This window comes from Pelmatolapia mariae, linkage group LG16_19 (genome assembly GCF_036321145.2).
Source record: "Pelmatolapia mariae isolate MD_Pm_ZW linkage group LG16_19, Pm_UMD_F_2, whole genome shotgun sequence".
Taxonomy (NCBI): domain Eukaryota; kingdom Metazoa; phylum Chordata; class Actinopteri; order Cichliformes; family Cichlidae; genus Pelmatolapia; species Pelmatolapia mariae.
Window position 1 is genome coordinate 21,646,479 of NC_086241.1, and position 21,462 is coordinate 21,667,940.

Below are 21,462 nucleotides of genomic sequence, written 5' to 3' on the forward strand. Positions count from 1 at the left end.
GGCTGAATAATTACGCACACCCCACTTTTCAGTTATTTATTTGTAAAAAATGTTTGGAATCATGTATGATTTTCGTTCCACTTCTCACGTGTACACCACTTTGTATTGGTCTTTCACGTGGAATTCCAATAAAATTGATTCATGTTTGTGGCTGTAATGTGACAAAATGTGGAAAAGTTCAAGGGGGCCGAATACTTTTGCAAGCCACTGTATAATGTAAGTAGAATTGGTCCTAGCACTGAACCCTGTGGAACTCCATAATTAACCTCAGTGTGTGAAGAGGAGTCTGTTAGATAGGTATGATACAAACAACTGCAGCGCAGTACCTGTAATACTTGCAGCGTGCTCTAATCGTTCTAATAGTATATTATGGTCAACAGTATCGAAAGCTGCACTGAGGTCTAGCAGGACAGAGATGAGTCCACTGTCAGAGGCCATAAGAAGATCATTTGTAACCTTCACTAAAGCTGTTTCTGTGCTGTGATGGTCTGTGAAACCTGACTGAAACTCTTCAAATAAGCCATTCCTCTGCAGATGATCTATGAGATCTTTGACAACTACTCTTTCAAGAATTTTTGATATGAAAGGAATGTTGGAGATTGACCACTGGGTCAAGACATGGCTTTTTAAGCAACGGTTTAACTACAGCCAACTTGAAGGCCCTTGGTACGTAGCTGATTATTAGAGATAGCTTGAAGCATTGAAGCATTAATTAATGGCAGGACTTCTTTGAGCAGTCTTGTAGGAATGGTATCTAAAAGACATGTTGATGGTTTGGAGGAAGTAATTACTGAAATTAACTCAGAAAGATCATTTGGAGAAAAAGACTAAATAAATGTCAATGGTGCTGAAAGTAGCTGCAGATAATATTACATCTGTGAGATGATTATGAGTAATTTTTTCTCTAATGGTCAAAATTTTATTTGTGAAGAAGTTCATGAAGTCATTACTAGTTAACATTAAAGGGTTGGCTCAACAGTGCTCTGACTTTTTGTCAGCCTGGCTACAGTGCTGAAGAGAAACCTAGGGTTGCTCTTAATTTCTTCAATTAATGATGAATAGTAAGATTTTCTAGCTTTATGTAGTTCTTTCTTATAAATCAGCAAACTGATTCTCTAGGCTAAAGGATGATCTTCTATATTTGCTCTAAATTTGCCCATTTCTTCTCCAGCTCTTCCTCTCCAGTTGTCTATGAGTTATCTGCTTTAAGCTATGTGTTTGAGAGTTATACCAGGGAGTCAAGTACTTCTGATTTGAGGCTCTATTTTTCACATGAGCTACAGTATCCAGTGTCATACAACGTATATTAAGCTTATCTCGGTATCGTCCTATTTCTTTCTTTCTCTTTCCTCGTTGCGGCACCTGCCAAAGGGGGCGGGGCCACTGATGTCACCTGGAGCAGTGTGGAGGAACGGGCCAGCGAGGAGGGGGGGATGATTCGCCTCTTTACTGGAAGGTTGTCGGTTGTTACGTTGTAACTACTCGCCTCTCATCGCAAACGAGCCGCACAGCCGAGCGGGCTGACGTTGTAGCTTAACTGAAAATTCGCGTTAGTATGTGCAGCGGCGCGTGCGAGGCGGTTTCCTACAAACATTACGGATTTTTGTGGATTTTCAGTCGGTAAAAGAAGTCGAGCTTCCGCAGGAGGATACAGAACAGCAAGATGCGAAATATGATCCTGATGGCGCTTCTGCTGGTTCGCCTGCCAACAGGTGAGGCTTTAAAAGTTTCTCCAGCAAACGCACTTTCTTCCTCATACATGTCGCTATATGGAGGTGTGTGTCGACTAAAGCAAAAAAAGTCGAAACTAGCAGTAATTTTTACAAGTTAATTATTGGCAGGTGTAAACAGGACAAGGCCGACCTGTGGTCACGTGACCGCTCCACTACTTTTCCGTGGGGGTTTGTTTAAGTTGCTGTAAACAAAAGAGGGCCAAGGCGACGTTTATGTTAACCCCTCTCTTTTTTCAGTTTTTATTGATTTTTAAAGGAAAGGAACTTTCAGCTAACAGTTTAATAATAATAATTTACTGTCAGCGGTCTGCCATCTACAATTGAGGACTTATTTGGATTAATGAGTCAAAATAACAGATACAGACCATTTTAAACTTTTTAAATCTGGTTATTCTAACCTTAAACCACTGGTTCGCCTTTTTCTGTAGTGCCAAGATGTTCATATGGGCTAATAGACTGTGTTCAACAGGATTTATGAAGGGATTTTATTAATAAAATTTAAAAATGACCTGTTTGGCAAGAGTGCTTATGGCTGAAAATAGCTTGATATCGTTCATGAAACAGTTTCCCTTCATGTGACAAAGATTCCTACTCTTACATGTTTTATTCTCAGTACGAAAGGATCCAAACAGAATTTCAGCGAAATGTATTCCAGTACAAACACTTCCTTGTGTATTTTCCCATCAAAAAACAAATTTCTTCAGTCTGTTTAAAGTGTTTCACTCCATGGTCACAGGTGTGGTCCAGTGTAATACTGTGCAATCTTTACCCCCTTTACACTGAATGTATCACATTATATCAACACACAGTAAAAAATAATCTTTGTCAGATAAGTAGCACTGCAGCTGACTTAATTATCACGTATCATTTTATTAACATGCTTTCCACTTGTATCACAGACTGGTTAAAATACCCATCATGACTTCCTGTAACTGTCCAAAATGACAGTTAATCTAAACATGTTTTGTTTGATTTTTTTTTTTTTAATGACACAAAGGGGAGCAGGAAATAATTGCAAATATTCTGTTTTGTTCTCCACCGTTAGTGAAACTGTTTTTAAACTGTTGGTCAATGAAAACAAGTAATTTGAAGATGCCTGTGGAACTGTAGTATTTTGTGCCACAGATTGTTAACGCAGCTATGATATAAAGGAAAAAGTACCAAATACTTTTAAGAGCTCACTGATCACAAACACTTTGTAGTCAGTTTATTTTTAAACACCAGTAATCATTTATTAGTCCTGCTATAAATATTCCTGAAGTCAGAAATGCTCAGTTATTGTTCAAAGTATTTCTTAGAAGTGTTTTATTTGCAATTTTGCCTTTTTTTGCAACACAAAAACTATGTTGAATTATCAACTACAATATAAGGTAACTAACTGGTCTTTGAATTTGAACAACCTTATATTAACTGGAGCTAAGAACTATTGTCATGGAAATGCAAGTCTCAAAAGCTTGTACAAATAGTGGCAATAACCGGCAGACACACAAACTCAAAGGATTCGTCATCAGATTGCGATTAAAAATTGTTTTGAATCTCCAACTTGCAGATATTTTTGCATGATTTTGAATCACTTTATGGTTAGATTTTGTTTACCTTGCGTCTGTTCGTGGTCGTCTTCATGGTTGTTCCTGCCATTTTTGCATTTTTTGAGTTCTTTTGCATAATATTTTGGCTGTTTTGCATGTCTTCCCATGTGTTTCTGCAGTGAGTTGAATACTTGCTGTTTGTGTTTCTAGGGGTTTCAGTTCTTTTCAGTTCAAACTTAATAAAAGAAGCAACTTCAACTATAAGTAGAAATATGAACATAGTTTCTGCTCCTAAGTATCTTCCAACCGGATTTTGCTCATTTACATGTTAGCCTGACATGTGGGAACCAGAAAAATCTACAACTTGTAATTCAGTATCATGTATTCAGTATTCAGTATTTGCATAGTGAGGAGATAAATTCATATTCATATTATTATTATTAGCAAGTGTCTTCTTCAGTTTAAAAATGGCTCTGTGATGAGAAGATATTAACTTTTGGATTGAACAATCTCTAAAAAGAAGACTCGCAATATTAACTGCAGAAATGGTTTAACGACATTTTTCACATAGTTCCTAACATTTAGTGCATCAACAAATTTTAGTTTATGACAAAGATAATAAACTGTGGAAAATAACTGATTGCGGACTTGTTTTTGAGTATTTTGAGATATAAATTTACTGAGTAAAGCTGGCATTGTTCAAGAATAACTGAGGAGAAAGTTGATCATTTTTACCTTTAACTTTAACTGATACATTTGTCCATCAGCAGATGTTTCTTGTCATCAGCTTGTTTTCCAAAACTTGCCATTATAGATCGTGACTGAAGGCTGTTATTACTTGTAATAACAGAGTACAATCTGCGCACAGTTAAGCATTTCAAGCGTAAACTGTTATCCAGTTTGGTCAGATTCTTTTCAATCCATCACTCAGCAGCCATCGCACGAGGTCTTTTTTCTGGCTGATGGAATATCAATTCCAATTGTGTGTGTGTCAAATCAGTTGTTGCTGTTTAAGTTTTTAAAGTCCAATCTCACCGTTCTCCCTTCCTGTGTCAGAGCTGCTGTCCGTTACAGTGAATGTTCCAGAGACGGAGAGGAGGACGATGCTGTTTGCCTCTGTGATTCTGCGCTGTGACTACTCAACCTCAGCGAACCAGCAGGACGTCCTGGTCTCCTGGAAGTTCAAATCCTTCTGTAAAGACCCCGTTCTGGAATACTACTCCACAGGTGAGGCTACAGGTGGAAGAAGAGGGTGGTACGTTGTTATTCTGTCATGAGGTTTTCCCTTAAGCAAAAAATTCTATAAAATGGGATACGTGTTAATGATACATGTACTTTAAAATGAGCAGATATTAACAGATTAGACTCTTTCTGTGCTTTGTTGGTGTGTTCATAGTTTGTAGTTTCATTTTGTCAGCATCCATGCCTGAAACACTTTCCAGCTTTGTAGTGGCCACAGTGTTTGTTTTATTAGAATCACCTTCGTTCTTCAGTTAAAATACTTTTATAATTTTGTGTTGACAAAAACTGCAACGTGACCTGCTGGTGAAGGCGTATACCAGCGAGGCAGTAATTTCTTCTTTTACAGTTCTAGTCTTCAGCCCGACTGGATGAATGACTCATGTGGATCACCTTGTTTAATATTTAACTGAAACTTTGACCCCTTTTTCTTTCCTTTTGTTGCTCAAATCTTTGCCGCACAGGATTCAGGATATGAACTCCCTTTTCTGGTCTCAGAGTCCTGTGTTTCTATTATTGTAGACCAAACGATTCAAATATGCAAGTCTTTTATAAATTACCAAAAATTTATTCAGTATTGACTTAGATCCTGATACAAACCAGTCTTAACAGCAAAGTAAATCAGTTATAGCTATCTGTGCACAAAAAGGTAAGTACATTTTTCAAAATGTTATCAAACAGTATGTTTTCCCTCTTTTCTAACCTTTTTTTATTAATGTGTTTCCACATCAAAGCTCTGTTCTTACAAATAAAAACAGTGTCTTCACTCCAGCCGAGTACTCCTCCTGTGTTGCAGAGATCACTTTAGATAGCAGCTGAATGAAGTCTATGAATTATCTCAGTACTGAGTCATGTTTGCATTTCTGTGGCTAGGTATTCGCTTTCTAGTTATCACTCCACACTACACCCACATAAGCATTTCAGCAATTTCTTCTGTTGTTGAATTAAGAAAAAAAATACACACACACACACATATATATATATATAAACATTTTCAAACTGACACTGAAATGAATTAAAAGCGAGTGAGTTAAAATCAAAATGAAATAAAAATAAAAACTAATTAGAAAATATAAAAATATAATAACTTTGATAAATAATATGTTTCTAATGTTATAGTTTTCATCTTCCATTCAAAATTAGCCGCTCTGCTCCCGCTACCCATCAGTGGGGTTACTCAGATGCTGCCACTTTCACGTCAGCAAGCAGGGGAACTTATGGGTTTACTCAGCGAGTTGATAACCAGATTCGCTGAATGCTTATCCAGATTGCCAGTGTTAGTTTAAGTGACTCCAGATAACGGAAAGATAACTTGGGTATGTTGATCTTGCTTTGTAGTATAGGGCCCTGGTTATGAGAGCCTTGAGGCCTGGTTGAGAGGTGGGGAGCACCCTGAACACGACACAAGTTATTCAAAAAGTCACTAATTCAAATTTAATTCAGCTGGACAACATTTCAAATATGTCAACAGTAATTTTCAAAAAATGTTTTGACAAACAGAAAGATGCACAGTGGATCCAAACATTGCATATCTGAATTTTAACTTTGGGCTAAGTATTACTATGGTTGTTAGTAAAGGACCCAAATGCAAAACCTAAGAAAACAAAAACCAACCTTTTTAGGTTCATGGCTAAATTCAAAGTACAAAATCCAAGGCGAGATAACAAATGACATCCAAAGTTTCCAGGGAAAAAACTCCAGGGATAGAGTGACAGCACAATAAAAGAAAAAGTGTAATCAGGATTATTTATACACAGAGGACTGATGGGGGATGGGACACAGATGAGAAGTGAGATGTGAAAACTAATCAACAAAAGGTGAAAGCAACCAGGGAATCAGGGGAGGACAGACAGGGAACAAAACTAATCTTCAAGTAAAACAGGAATTAACCTCCAACATGTGCTTAAGAAGTACAAAACAAGAAAACATAAAGAGACCAAGAAAATACAAATACAAACAGAGGGGAAACCATTATGAATATCAAAAAATACAAAAACAAAAAACCCACAACCCGACACCACTGAAAATCCCTGGGTCCACACTAGAGATCATGACAAGCGTGCAGTGGTTTCCATTGTGTTCTTTTTATTTGCCCTGTTTCAGTGTGGTGTACATATAGACACACCCAATCCTTGCATTCCTTTTCACACCAACACATACGGAATTACAGACATGTCTAATTTCAGGCTGCAAGGCTCTGCATTATGCATATTTTCATAAAAATTAAAAATAAGAATTTTATTTATTTTTTTATTTTAGACAGGTTTGAGGCATCAGCTGTGTGTTTTTAATCTTTGTGTGTACTGTTTAATTTTGCTTCATATATTTAATTCCTATCAGACTGTTTTTCAGTGGTTTAAGCAGCATATTGTAGTTGTAATTGTACAGTACAAAGAGTTAGAAAGAAACTATGTACTTATATTCCTATTTAAATAATTTCCTTTTTTTCCTGAAGCCTATCAGGCAGCTCTGCAGCTCGGTCAGGACCCCTCCAATGACTGCCCGGACCGCCAGCGCACAGTTCGTACTGTCATCCAGAAACGGGGCATCAATGAGCCCATCCTGGGTGCTGAATACAGGAACCGCAGAATTACAATTCGAAACAGTATGTTTGATTACATCATAACTATAATGCTGCAGTACAGTCTAAACGTATTTCAATTTCTTTCACATTTCAGACTAATGTGATGTTTTCTGACAACAGCTGCTGATCTGGTCATCACTGAGGTGATGTGGTGGGATAACGGTGTGTATTTTTGCACCATTGATGCTCCCGGTGACACAACAGGGGACTCGGATCGTGAAGTGAAGCTCATCGTGTACCGTAAGTCCCCTCAGTCACTTCAAGTCAAGTTATTTGAGGTAGTAAAATGTAAAATATACTGAAAAATCAGTAGTGTTGTCAGTAATTATGTTTTACTGTCACCTATTCCAGACTGGCTGACAGTCCTATTAATCATCATCGGTGCTCTCCTGCTCATCATGCTCTTTTGCATATGCTGCTGTCAATGCTGCCCACAGAAGTGTTGCTGCTACGTCCGCTGCCCTTGTTGTCCTCGGACATGCTGCTGTCCAGAAAAAGGTAGAAGAAATGCCTTTTTGGATTGTACATTTTTAGCTGTAGCTCTATAGGAGGCAGATTCACTTCACTAAATAATTAGAAAGAGACTTCTGTTGCCAGAAAAGTGTAACTATAAATGTAACTATGTGCCAAAGTAGAAATACCGCAACTGAATATGCTTCAGCTGGAAATCTACGTCATAACTTACAACGCAACCAGAAACAGCTTTTAACCCTACACCGTAACCTTCCATATAACCTGAGAAATGTAACTACACACCGGGTCGACACAGCTCTTAACTATTGTTATTGGATAGTTTAGCAACATCGATTCCTCCTCAACGCAGTTTTTGACTTTATCAGTGAGAGAATAACAACGATTGCATAATCATGACGTAAATATAAAGACTCAGAATTGTTAGCAAATTTTTCGAGGACATTGCTGAAATCAAAATGGACGTGAGCCTGAGGGACATTGTATATGTCTACAAATATTAATCACAGTTAAATTAAGAGGGGATGGCAGTAAAATCTCTGGAATTGTGATGTCATCAAGTACACTGCCGTTCCAATTGTAGAACGATCGCGCTGCGTTTTCGGGAAGTCCGGACTAGCGAATAGGCGAGTACGGACTTGCGTACTTGAGTATTAGAAATGGCCTAACAGTCTGCAGTCTATGGACTAACCTCAGCCAACGCCAGCTAACAGTGTTAGCTTGGTGGCGAGTAGCCTTCATTAATAGTAATAAAAATCACACAGCAATAGTACACTGAAGATACTGAAGTTTTGCCCATCCCATTCTTCTTATGAAGTGGTGTCCAAGTAAGAAATGCATTCCTGCCCATGCACTGCTGGCTCTGGGTCCATTGTGTAACTGACGCCACCAACATTAACAGGACGCTTACATTAGAGCCTCTTATTGTGTGTTTTGTTTGGATTTCCAGCAATCAGAATCAGAGAAAATGTATTAATCCCGAATGGAAACTGAGTAAAAAAAAAAGAAAGAAGAAATTTAAAAGAAAGTCCGCAGGTTGCACTCAAACCCAGGCCGGCCTCTCTCAGCTATGTGACATATGATTACATGCTCATCCAACTGAGCTAAACCTGCACCCAACTGTGTTTAATCACCAAAATTGGAGAAGGCATAGAGTGGGCATAGCCTAACATATGAAACAAGAAATGACTGCCTTGTATTCTATTTATTTCCACAAAGTAACTGTATTCTGATTACCACCTATTTAAACGGAAACTGTAACGGAATGTAGTTACTCATATTTTTTATTTTAAATACGTAACGCTGGTACATGTATTCCGTTACTCCCCAACACTGTATATAAAACACTGGGATACGACTACATGGTAAATAACACATAAGCACTTAAAAGCATAAATGTGGGCAATGACGTCGGCGACTTAGGTAGTTCTGTGCAATGGCTCCCTGCAGAAGTCTAAATCAGGCATTAGTTAAAAGTTTAATATTTCACAAGTATTATCAGCCATGTATTTACATTTTCCATGAGTCATTTTTCTTAACCACTTATCCAGTTCAGGGTGCCACTTAATTTAATAAACCTGTATTTGTACCATCGGAGGAAACCACAGTGCATGGAGAGAACCCATATGCCGTATCTCATTATTACTGCATAAACCATTTTGCAATTTTAAACTGTTTAATTATTTTTAAGTAAGCCTGTAGTCTAAGATAGAGAGAGTTATTTTGAGTAGATATAGATCAAACAAAATCAAACAAATTTTAAATCCATAGAGAAAAATTTCTAAATGTTTGATGAGGACATGAATTGTAAATGGTATGCAGCACTGTTCTTTTGAAGGTCACCGCAGCTGCCAGATGTGTCATTGTGTTTCATATAATCCTGTGTGTGTGTGCAGCCCTGTGTGTTCTCGAAAATATTTGAAATATGCACTCTGCAAACACATTGTAATTATGTGCCCTTCTCACGGCATGCTACAAAAGAGGAAATACATTAGTTAGTAAAGAAATGTAAGCTGAAATTCCCCTCAGTTTGTTTTAAGACAGAATATTTACTGAGATGGTCCAGTGTACTTTAAAAACAAGCAGTATTATTATTACCCTCTGCTGTAAATCAGTATCTGCTAGTTAAGTACCTATATCAGTCATTTTGAACTGCTTGCTCCGTGTGCTTTGACTTCAGCTGTGATGGAGCACAAGATGCTGAAAGAAGCTCGGAAAGCTATGTTACCCTGGATGAATGGTCAGCCCATTTATGCTCCCATCAGCTCCAATGCTTCCTCCCAGGGCGTTCCCATTCTGTATTCAGGTGAGTGCGGGAAAGCACAATAAGACTTGCCCTTAATCCTTTATTTGCAATAACATAAAACAAACCCCCAAACAATGTGTAATTCTGCATATGGGCATCAGAGCTTTTATTCACTTCAGCTGGTGAAGGTAGCAGACCTGCATTACAAGCCTTTGAAGCAGGCTTGTAATGCAGTCATGCCCTTATTATTGTTTATTTATTTATTTTACCTCTGGTTGTAATGTGGTTTGTTTCCACCACGTGAACTGTTTTTTTGCAAGAAGCCTTGATTTTTGGAATCTGCTCTTGCTGCCCTGTCTGTATCTGCATTACTCTAACAGTGTTAAAACCATAGACTGTACATAAAAGACGATTCAAAGCTCCCTCATTGGTTTGTGGACTCTTGCTTTTTCACACCTCTTTGTATTTTTTTAAATCTGGATTTGATATTAGTCAGAAACGGAGGGCACTGCATGTTCGTACAACATGCATCGTGATAATTTAGCGCTGACCTGAAACATATTCTGCTTCATCTTCTCTTTTACTTTAATGCTGATGATAAATCACAAAATAAACTTCATGTTGTATTCAGGAAGTGTTAAAACAAGTGATTGAGCACGTAAACAGAAAAATGTTTACTAAGGCAATAAAGCAAGAATAGTTATTCGGTAAAATTATATACAGTCTGATTTCTCTTTGCAGTCAGAGGGGTTGCCCCCTGCTGGCCAATAGAAAGAATACTGGTTTAAGACTCTTCTGTACTGGCTTTGTCTCTTTTATACAGTCTGTGTTTAATACTGGTTCAACACTTCATGTGAGCATTTCAGTGGTCACAATGGCTTAATTTCTTAACCGGGCTTTCATTGTAAAACATTTACATGCAACACATATGCACCGGCCCTACAAGCACTGACAGCAGCCCATTCGTTCATTTTCATTACTGACACTGGATTGCTCAATCAAATCTCTTAACATAATTGGGCCCGCCCCTGCTTTCCCTGTGCACTCATGCACCTTGCAGAACAGACATCTCACGGCATGAGAGTAGTTTCTTTCCCCAGGCTGTTGGACTACATGCTACAATAACAACCTTATTTAGTCAGCCTATAACAACATTGCACACCAGATTCAGTTAAAGCAATCATAGGTTTACTTCTTTCTCATTTTCTAGTTGTACTCTCTATATCTGTATCTCTAGGTGGTTAGTATATATTCCTTTTCTGTGTGTTATATATATATATATATATACATATATATTAGGGGTGCAACGATACTCGTATCGATATTGAACCGTTCGATACAGTGCTTTCGGTTCGGTACGCATGTGTATCGATCAATACAAGATTTTTTATTTATTTTATCAACTTTTCTTCTGACGATGCTGTCTGTGTTGAGAGCTCAGTGGATCTGCGTTCGACTACTCCGCCTAGGCTGCACTGTCGAGCGCAGATCCACTGAGCGCAGCGCAAGCTAGCAAGATAGAAGCTAAGCTCGTTGCAACATGGCAAATTGAACCTCCCCCACCCTCATTCAGATCTGGCCTTTGGAACTATTTTGGTCTTCATGTGAAGTATGACCCTGAAGGTAAGCGCGTCATGGACAAAAGTAAAACAGTATGTCGGATGTGCCACGCAGTGTTCAATTACATTGGTGGGAACTACTGCGTTAGTGCAGTTTGCTCGTTAACGTGTTGACGCTGTCCAGCCCCACGCACGGGGCGATCCGCGGTAGCTCGTTAACGGAGATTTGCCGTGTTGTGGCGTTAACGTCATTTTAGATTAACGCTGACAGCACTAGTGGGAACACAATGAATATGACTGCACATTTACTCCGACATCATCCTAGTGCAAAGACAAGTGGAAGCAGACAAAAACAACAAGCACGCATGCTACAAACTTTACCCGAGTCATTTAGACAGCCGTTAGCACATGATTCTCCTTATGGGGACCTGATATGTTTAATATGCTGCTGAGAGTATACCCCAGAAGAAGCGTATAGTATAGCTTTTATTTTGGAAAGAGCCATTTCTCTGTAATAAACTCTCTTTTCCAAAGATGAGGGATTTCTCGATCAGATATTTATTTATTTTATTACTTTGTCGTTTCAGCAACATTAAATTTAAACACTGTACTTTTGAGTTAAAATTTATATTTATAATTTTAATAAATGACAAATTAAAAAAGCATGAACATTTTTTTGTATCGAAAAAATATCGAACCGTGACACCAAAGTATCGAACCGAACCGAACCGTGAATTTTGTGTATCGTTGCACCCCTAATATATATATATATATATATATATATATATATATATATATATATATATATATATATATGTGTATATATATATATATACAGTGGCTTGCAAAAGTATTCGGCCCCCTTGAACTTTTCCACATTTTGTCACATTACAGCCACAAACATGAATCAATTTTATTGCAATTCCATGTGAAAGACCAATACAAAGTGGTGTACACGTGAGAAGTGGAACGAAAATCATACATGATTCCAAATATTTTTTACAAATAAATAACTGAAAAGTGGGGTGTGCGTAATTATTCAGCCCCCTGAGTCAATACTTTGTAGAACCACCTTTTGCTGCAATTACAGCTGCCAGTCTTTTAGGGTATGTCTCTACCAGCTTTGCACATCTAGAGACTGAAATCCTTGCCCATTCTTCTTTACAAAACAGCTCCAGCTCAGTCAGATTAGATGGACAGCGTTTGTGAACAGCAGTTTTCAGATCTTGCCACAGATTCTCGATTGGATTTAGATCTGGACTCTGACTGGGCCAGTCTAACACATGGATATGTTTTGTTTTAAACCATTCCATTGTTGCCCTGGCTTTATGTTTAGGGTCGTTGTCCTGCTGGAAGGTGAACCTCCGCCCCAGTCTCAAGTCTTTTGCAGACTCCAAGAGGTTTTCTTCCAAGATTGCCCTGTATTTGGCTCCATCTGTCTTCCCATCAACTCTGACCAGCTTCCCTGTCCCTGCTGAAGAGAAGCACCCCCAGAGCATGATGCTGCCACCACCATATTTGACAGTGGGGATGGTGTGTTCAGAGTGATGTGCAGTGTTAGTTTTCCGCCACACATAGCGTTTTGCATTTTGGCCAAAAAGTTCCATTTTGGTCTCATCTGACCAGAGCACCTTCTTCCACATGTTTGCTGTGTCCCCCACATGGCTTGTGGCAAACTGCAAACGGGACTTCTTATGGTTTTCTGTTAACAATGGCTTTCTTCTTGCCACTCTTCCATAAAGGCCAACTTTGTGCAGTGCACGACTAATAGTTGTCCTATGATTCCCCCACCTGAGCTGTAGATCTCTGCAGCTCGTCCAGAGTCACCATGGGCCTCTTGGCTGCATTTCTGATCAGCGCTCTCCTTGTTCGGCCTGTGAGTTTAGGTGGACGGCCTTGTCTTGGTAGGTTTACAGTTGTGCCATATTCCTTCCATTTCTGAATGATCGCTTGAACAGTGCTCCGTGGGATGTTCAAGGCTTGGGAAATCTTTTTGTAGCCTAAGTCTGCTTTAAATTTCTCAATAACTTCATCCCTGACCTGTCTGGTGTCTAAATCCAATCGAGAATCATTGGCAAGATCTGAAAACTGCTGTTCACAAACTCTGTCCATCTAATCTGACTGAGCTGGAGCTGTTTTGCAAAGAAGAATGGGCAAGGATTTCAGTCGCTAGATGTGCAAAGCTGGTAGAGACATACCCTAAAAGACTGGCAGCTGTAATTGCAGCAAAAGGTGGTTCTACAAAGTATTGACTCAGGGGGCTGAATAATTACGCACACCCCACTTTTCAGTTATTTATTTGTAAAAAATGTTTGGAATCATGTATGATTTTCGTTCCACTTCTCACGTGTACACCACTTTGTATTGGGCTTTCACGTGGAATTGCAATAAAATTGATTCATGTTTGTGGTTGTAATGTGACAAAATGTGGAAAAGTTCAAGGGGGCCGAATACTTTTGCAAGCCACTGTATATATATATATATATATACTGCAAATACCATATGTTCTATTTCTGTACCACTGTTTTTTGCTTCATGACACTGCAACAAATTCCTTGTTTGTGTACAAATTTGGCAATACTCCTCTAAACAATACTCCTCCCTTCAAATGTCCAGAGAATAACTTGAGTTTTTGTAGGTTCAACAGTTGTTGTTTATCTTCTTAATCGCTGTCAGTTTGGTTTCAGGTTCATACTCAGACTACCCAAACAAGCACAACTTTGCCATGGCTCCCATGCAGCTATCACCCATGGGCCTACAGCAGCAGCCGCCACCTCCTCCTTCACACCATGGCAACAGCAGTGTGCGTGGCAGCATTCATGGTAACAACCAGGTGTTGGAATACTTCGAGAATCAAGTGAGAGGGCTTGATGTCATTGCACCAGGGATGGCTCCTCATGCTGTCCAGAATGTGCCTCCATTACAGGCTCAGCCTGCTCCTCCACAAGTTTCCTATACACCAGGGCCTCCGAGTATGTTGTCAGCACTGGATGAGATGGGGACGAGAGGGATGGAGAGAAGAGTGATCACCCTGCCTCCTATTATCCAGCGTGTACCCAGCTTTTCTTCACGCAGGGGCCCTGGTGGTGGAGATGGAGCTAGGGGGGCTCCCAGGATGTCCAGCCAGTCCAGTGGGAGTACAAACCGCTCAGCAGGTGGTCTCCACCGCAACAGTCGTGGATCAAGAGACAGATACAGAAGTGCCTCTCCTCCCAGGCGGGGAATCCTGCGTGATTACATTGATGATTCGGATAGGGACAACAGGCGGGGAAGAGCATCTCACAGGAGTTCAAGGAACGAGAGAGGGAGTTCGTCCAGGCGCCGTGCCCGAAGTCGCGATGACCTCATGGATGAGCTGCAAAGCAGAGCTCCTCGTAAGCAGAGGAGCTACTCACCTCCCCTGCACCGCAACGGGTCCTGGAGCTCAGATGAAGAGGACAGTATGAGAAGAAAAGGAGGAAGAGGGAGGGACTGGTCAGAGTTGCCCCCCAGCTACCACTCCATCGACATCCAGCCTCCACGCAGTAACAACCAGAGGAACTACGACCGCCTTTCTGTAAGATCCACAAACAGCTAGTGACACACTCTGACCCAGTGGTGTGTCCTTTTATTCTACTTTTATCTTGCATGGCTTTTAATATCCCAGCCACACCTTTAGGTTGGCAGTATCAGGCAGTGCACCACTGTGATCATACAACGACTCCGGAATTATTGTATTTTAACTGAAATATGTTTAGAATCCTGACACAGAAAATGGATACATTTCATACACTGAAATGATTTATGAAATGGTTTAAAGAGGTTTTATGCAAAACTAATAGCAAAACTATGAGAAAACTATAAAAGTGGCAATTTCACAGAACTGCATTTAGGGGTTTTAATTAATTGCAAATTAAGCAAAAGACTGATTTGTAAAGATTTTTTCATACACGTATACCTGAAGGTGTGGATGAAGTGCCATTCATTTAGTCTTAACTACTTTCATTTTTTATTTTCTTCTAATGTCTTGGTGCTTTTCTCTACCTGTGTGCGTCACCTCATCTTTAATTCTAATTTCACCTTTTTCACTTTTCTCTCGTAGGATAGAAGCTCCCATAGCAACACCACCGTAGTCATCTGAAACATTTCTGTCTTTTGAGCTTTTCTTGAAAACGGTAAAAATGAAGATGAAGAAGTCGGTGCCTGTTTGGTCACCTGGAAGGAACAAAGATGTTGTTGATTCATTTAGTAGTGTAAATATACTGTATGAGTATAATTGTACCCTGCATGTAACGGCACCAAAAATAACTGTTCGGGTGATGGTGTATACTGCAGGTGATGTGCAGCTGCATGAAGTCATATTATTGATTGTTATTAATATGATTGTATGTGATTCTTGTCCTAGTTCTCCTGAATTGTCTTACATGTGGTGATGGATTTTTTAGGTTAAGTACGTTTATCGTTGTAAAAAGGTGCCTGTGCTGAAAAAGATCCAGGACTCGCAGAAGAGATTCCTACTTTCTAGTTTTACTTCCTGGTTAAGCATAAGTTTAATAAAGATACAGTGTTTATTTGTTTTTATTTTTGTTTTGCTGTTAAGTTTGTTTTTTACAGTAATTTCTTTTTTGCCTTCCTTATGCTATTTAAAAATTATTTTTATATATATATATTTTTTTATCCATTGTACATGGATAAAGCAGTAACAGTAGCAATGGAAACTACATTTGCAGGAAGATGGACTGATTAGTGGATGTTTTGAGATCTGGATGCACCCACACCAAAATATAATTGTGACTGGATTTTTTTTTTTAAATAGAGATGTAGCTTTGTTGTAAAGTATGTGTTTTTAATAAAAATCTTTATGATACTGCCTGCATGACGTGGATTTTATTTCATTAGTCCTGTTGTAGTAGCCCATTACCTCAGGGGTGAGTGGATTACTTGGACGTTTGGGATACTAAAGTCACATATCAGTTTGCATTATGAACTAGTATAGTTTGCAGTGGCAATGTTTTAGTCATATTAGTCATTACAACAGCACAATCGAACTGCCTGAGAAAAGAGTAAAATATTAAACCATGTAGGAGGAAAGTAATTCAAGTTTTTAGTACATCTGATAAATGGCCGGATATAGCACCTATTTACAGTGACTGAGCACTGCAAGCCTCATTCACCCAATCACACACAGATTCCTACAAGCAGTTTTTTCCTAACCCTTGTCTAACATTTGCACTCGCACTCTGATGGATGCATCGGGGGCAATTCGGGGTTCAGTATTTTCCCAGAGGATACTTCAGCATGCAGATAGGAGGAGCCAGGGATCAAACCACAAACCTTCAGATTTTTAGATGGCCCACTTTACCACCACAGTCTCTGCACAGCTGAACAAATCCCAGGTGCTTTGGATCTACAAAGGCGGCTAACGTTCAGTTTTTGAATTGTTAAAAGGACAAAAAGGGAATATGAATGTATTCATCAAGAATTAAACAGTAATAAACAAACATGGCACCGTCTCTCTAATTCAAAGATATTGATTTTGTCAAAGTGATATTACTCTTTATACACATGGCTGAGCCAATGACTGTGCAAAAGGTTTCCTGGATGTGTAATTTGTCATATTATTATTAACCAACAGGACCCCAAATCCACATTATAATCAACAGCTACATTCACCCTGGGAAAAAATGAGTAAGGGAGACAAACTGGCTCTGGATGTCCCGGTTACTTCACAGTAAATAATACACAAACACTCTTTAACTCAAAATAGAAGTGAAGACCTTTGATGTTACATCAGGTTTTATTTAACCTTGTCTTTAACCAGATGTAATATCGTCTACAGCTACTTTTAGTACCATTGATGTTAAGTTAGACTCTTTTTCTCCAATCGATCTTTCTGAGTTAACTTCAATAATTACTTCCTCCAAACCATCAACGTGTCTTTTAGACCCCATTCCTACAAAACTGCTCAAAGAAGTCCTGCCATTAATTAATTCTTCAATCTTAAATATGATCAATCTATCTCTAATAATTGGCTATGTACCACAGGCCTTCAAGGTGGCTGTAGTTAAACCCTTACTTAAAAAGCAATCTCTAGACCCAGCTGTCTTAGCTAATTACAGGCCAATCTCCAACCTTCCTTTCATATCAAAAATCCTTGAAAGAGTAGTTGTCAAACAGCTAACAGATCATCTGCAGAGGAATGGCTTATTTGAAGAGTTTCAGTCAGGTTTCAGAGCTCATCACAGCACAGAAACAGCTTTAGTGAAGGTTACAAATGATCTTCTTATGGCCTCTGACAGTGGACTCATCTCTGTGCTTGTCCTGCTAGACCTCAGTGCAGCGTTTGATACTGTCGACCATAATATCCTATTAGAGCGATTAGAACATGCTGTAGGTATTACAGGTACTGCACTGCAGTGGTTTGTATCATATCTATCTAATAGACTCCAATTTGTTCAAGTAAATGGAGAGTCTTCTTCACATGCTGAGGTTAATTATGGAGTTCCACAGGGTTCAGTGCTAGGACCAATTCTATTTACATTATACATGCTTCCCCTAGGTAGCATCATTAGAAGACATAGCATAAATTTTCACTGCTATGCAGATGATACGCAGCTCTATCTATCCATGAAGCCAGGTAACACACACCAATTAGTTAAACTGCAGGAATGTCTTAAAGACATAAAGACCTGGATGGCCGCTAACTTCCTGCTTCTTAATTCAGATAAAACTGAGGTTATTGTACTCGGCCCTGAAAATCTTAGAAATATGGTATCTAACCAGATTCTTACTCTGGATGGCATTACTTTGGCCTCCAGTAATGCTGTGAGGAACCTTGGAGTCATTTTTGACCAGGACATGTCCTTCAAGGCACATATTAAACAAATATGTAAGACTGCTTTCTTCCATTTGCGCAACATCTCTAAAATTAGAAATATCCTGTCTCAGAGTGATGCTGAAAAACTAGTTCATGCCTTCATTACTTCCAGGCTGGACTACTGTAACTCATTATTATCAGGATGTCCTAAAAACTCCCTGAAAAGTCTTCAGTTAATCCAAAATGCTGCAGCAAGAGTACTGACAGGGACTAGAAAGAGAGAGCATATTTCTCCTGTTTTGGCTTCCCTTCATTGGCTTCCTGTTAAATCCAGAATTGAATTCAAAATCCTGCTCCTCACATACAAGGTCTTAAATAATCAGGCCCCATCTTATCTTAATGACCTTGTAGTACCATATCACCCTATTAGAGCACTTCGCTCTCGCTCTGCAGGCTTACTTGTTGTTCCTAGAGTATTTAAAAGTAGAATGGGAGGGAGAGCCTTCAGTTTTCAGGCCCCTCTTCTGTGGAACCAGCTTCCAGTTTGGATTCAGGAGACAGACACTATCTCTACTTTCAAGGTTAGGCTTAAAACTTTCCTTTTTGCTAAAGCATATAGTTAGGGCTGGACCAGGTGACCCTGAATCCTCCCTTAGTTATGCTGCAATAGACGTAGGCTGCCGGGGATTCCCATGATGCATTGAGTTTTTCCTTTCCAGTCACCTTCTCACTCACTATGTGTTAATAGACCTCTCTGCATCGAATCATATCTGTTATTAATCTCTGTCTCTCGTCCACAGCATGTCTTTATCCTGTTTTCCTTCTTTCACCCCAACCGGTCGCAGCAGATGGCCGCCCCTCCCTGAGCCTGGTTCTGCCGGAGGTTTCTTCCTGTTAAAAGGGAGTTTTTCCTTCCCACTGTCGCCAAAGTGCTTGCTCATAGGGGGTCATATGATATGATTGTTGGGTTTTTCTCTGTATTTATTATTGTGCTATCTACTGTACAATATAAAGCGCCTTGAGGCGACTTTTGTTGTGATTTGGCGCTATATAAATAAAATTGAATTGAATTGAATTGAATTTGTGTAATCTTCATCAAAGAAGATCTATGGACCATGTGCTCTTTATGCCGGTATTTTCATTCGCTGTTAAAGACAGAAGCTTTGCAGCTCTGAGTTCAGCAGTTTCTTAAACACCAAACTGAGTCTCTGTTTATGCTTCTATATAAAAAATTAAGAAAAATGTACTCTAATATTAAAACAAGTAACTGTATTTAGCATTTAGAGTGGACCTATATACGAGATCTGAATCTGAGGGTAGTTCGAGTAATACAAAGAGAAAAGAATCATTTAAAGTCCTTCAAACGTGGAACTCTGATTTGTCCTCTAAGGTCCAGACAGACTTCATGTTCTGAAGTTCTTACTTTTTTTACTCTTTCAATCTGCTCTTCTGCTAACAAGTGACATGTGAACTGTTATTACATCAGTTAATGTCCTATAATTATCTGGAGTCTAATGCACAGGTGAGTTGTGTTGTTATTGTGGGTGGCTGGCATGGTGCAGAACTGAATAGCAGACATGTGGGAGTGAGTCAGTTGTATTGTGAGTGCCTGGGCTGCAGGATGATTAAGGTCGTGATTACCTTGGCACTGATTTTTATAATTATGATGATATTCAGGTGCCACACAGAGGACACATGACTGATGACTGGGAAAGGCACTTTTGCAAAACTTACCTGGAAGAATACATGCAACCTGACTGGGTTTGTGTGAAGCAAAGAAAACTGTTGTGTGCCAGCAAACATAGCTGAGTTCTGCAGAAAAAGAAATGGCTTCTCCAGAATTTTATGTGGCAGCCAGATAAAAGCGCCACGTGGGGATGAAAATCAAATCCAGGTAGAGTGGATTCTGTTTTTCCACTATAGATTCTCCATAAAAGCTGAAAATACTGGCATGATTGTCTGGCAACCAGGTGCACAAGATTTTGGAGTAGAGTATTTAAGACCTATAGCTAACAATACTTGTTGGCTTATTTTTCATCTCCCACTTTAACTACAAGATTGTATCAGCATCAGTAGGGTTTGTTATTCCCTCCCTAATAATAATTTCCTTTAAATTATTTAACATTAAATTCTGAATGTATTGTCATGACAGAGTTATACTAAAGGCCAGTCTGTGTGCTAAATATTTCAGAATGTAAAGCTCATTAAAAAAAAAATGTGCTACTCTGCGTTTCCCCGGACAACAATAATTTCACAGCTAAGCTGCTGTCTCCTGGGAGCCCAGTGCATTATGGGTTACATCCCAGTGCAGAAACTGTGACATCAGATAACCTTTTTCATACTCTGCAGTCTCTTGATGTCAAAGAGAAGTCCCGTACTTGTTCTTATTAACTGACGCTGCAATTATTACAAAATATATCGCTGCAAAACGGATTGAAAGTATAAATTGCCTTATTGAAAAAAAAATTCAAAAGTTGTTTTATACATTAAAACTTATGAACTCACAAATCTAGCCTCATTTATCTAGCAGATATTAGGAAGTCAAAATGTTCACACTGAGAATCTCTGATGTATGTTATGCACAAACAAGGCTGACAGCGACATCACCCACATAGTCCCAGGGGATGACTCACCTGTGTGGGTGTAGCATGGGCTAACATTAATTGTTAACAATGGTACGGGTTATTATAAGTCATGTTAAGAGTGTAAGGCCATGAGAGGTCCTGAAAATGTCAGCCTTAATTGCCTTATTTTTTTTATTTTTTTATTTTTTTAAATCGCACCCATCTTTTTTAAGTGTGAAAATAAGGTACCTGTTGATTTCAGACTTTTTAATAAAAAAAAATACCATTTTTGAATCCATGTTTGCTGTAATGCTGTAGAGCTCAGTACAACGTCTCAGATCTGGCCTGCAGGTGGGGCTGTGGACTAAGTTAGTGAAGAAGTAAACGTCCAGGAAACACCGGCAGACGAGAGGTTAATCTAATAGGTAGATCGGGACATTTTTCAGCGTTGACCGTCGCTCTCCACATACTGTGTGTTATAAGAAGTTTATTTTTAGCAGTTTGATAGACAATTTCAGGAGATATTCAGGTGATACCAAGTGAATGACTCTATACTGCGATGTTATTTGACCATTTCATTTTACTTGAAGTTTAAGTCATTCAATGACAACAACAAACTCGTCCTTACAAATTTATTATTTAACATAAAGTTTTAACAGCAGTGAAATGCTCAATCACATGAAACATTCGTCCTTAACTGAATAACAGCGATCATGATGAACTTTCAGAAGATATTCTGCTT

General features: G+C 39.1%; 1 protein-coding gene across 1 annotated transcript; it reads left to right on the forward strand.

The window, feature by feature from the left end:
• The first annotated feature begins 1,627 nt into the window (after nt 1-1,627).
• Nucleotides 1,628-16,146, forward strand: ildr1b (immunoglobulin-like domain containing receptor 1b). Its single transcript, XM_063499079.1, has 8 exons — nt 1,628-1,712; nt 4,319-4,489; nt 6,957-7,106; nt 7,206-7,325; nt 7,437-7,583; nt 9,736-9,861; nt 14,048-14,916; nt 15,442-16,146. Exons 1-8 carry the CDS (start codon nt 1,664-1,666, stop codon nt 15,478-15,480), a joined length of 1,671 nt encoding a protein of 556 aa, XP_063355149.1. The 5' UTR covers nt 1,628-1,663; the 3' UTR covers nt 15,481-16,146.
• Nucleotides 16,147-21,462: the final 5,316 nt, after the last annotated feature.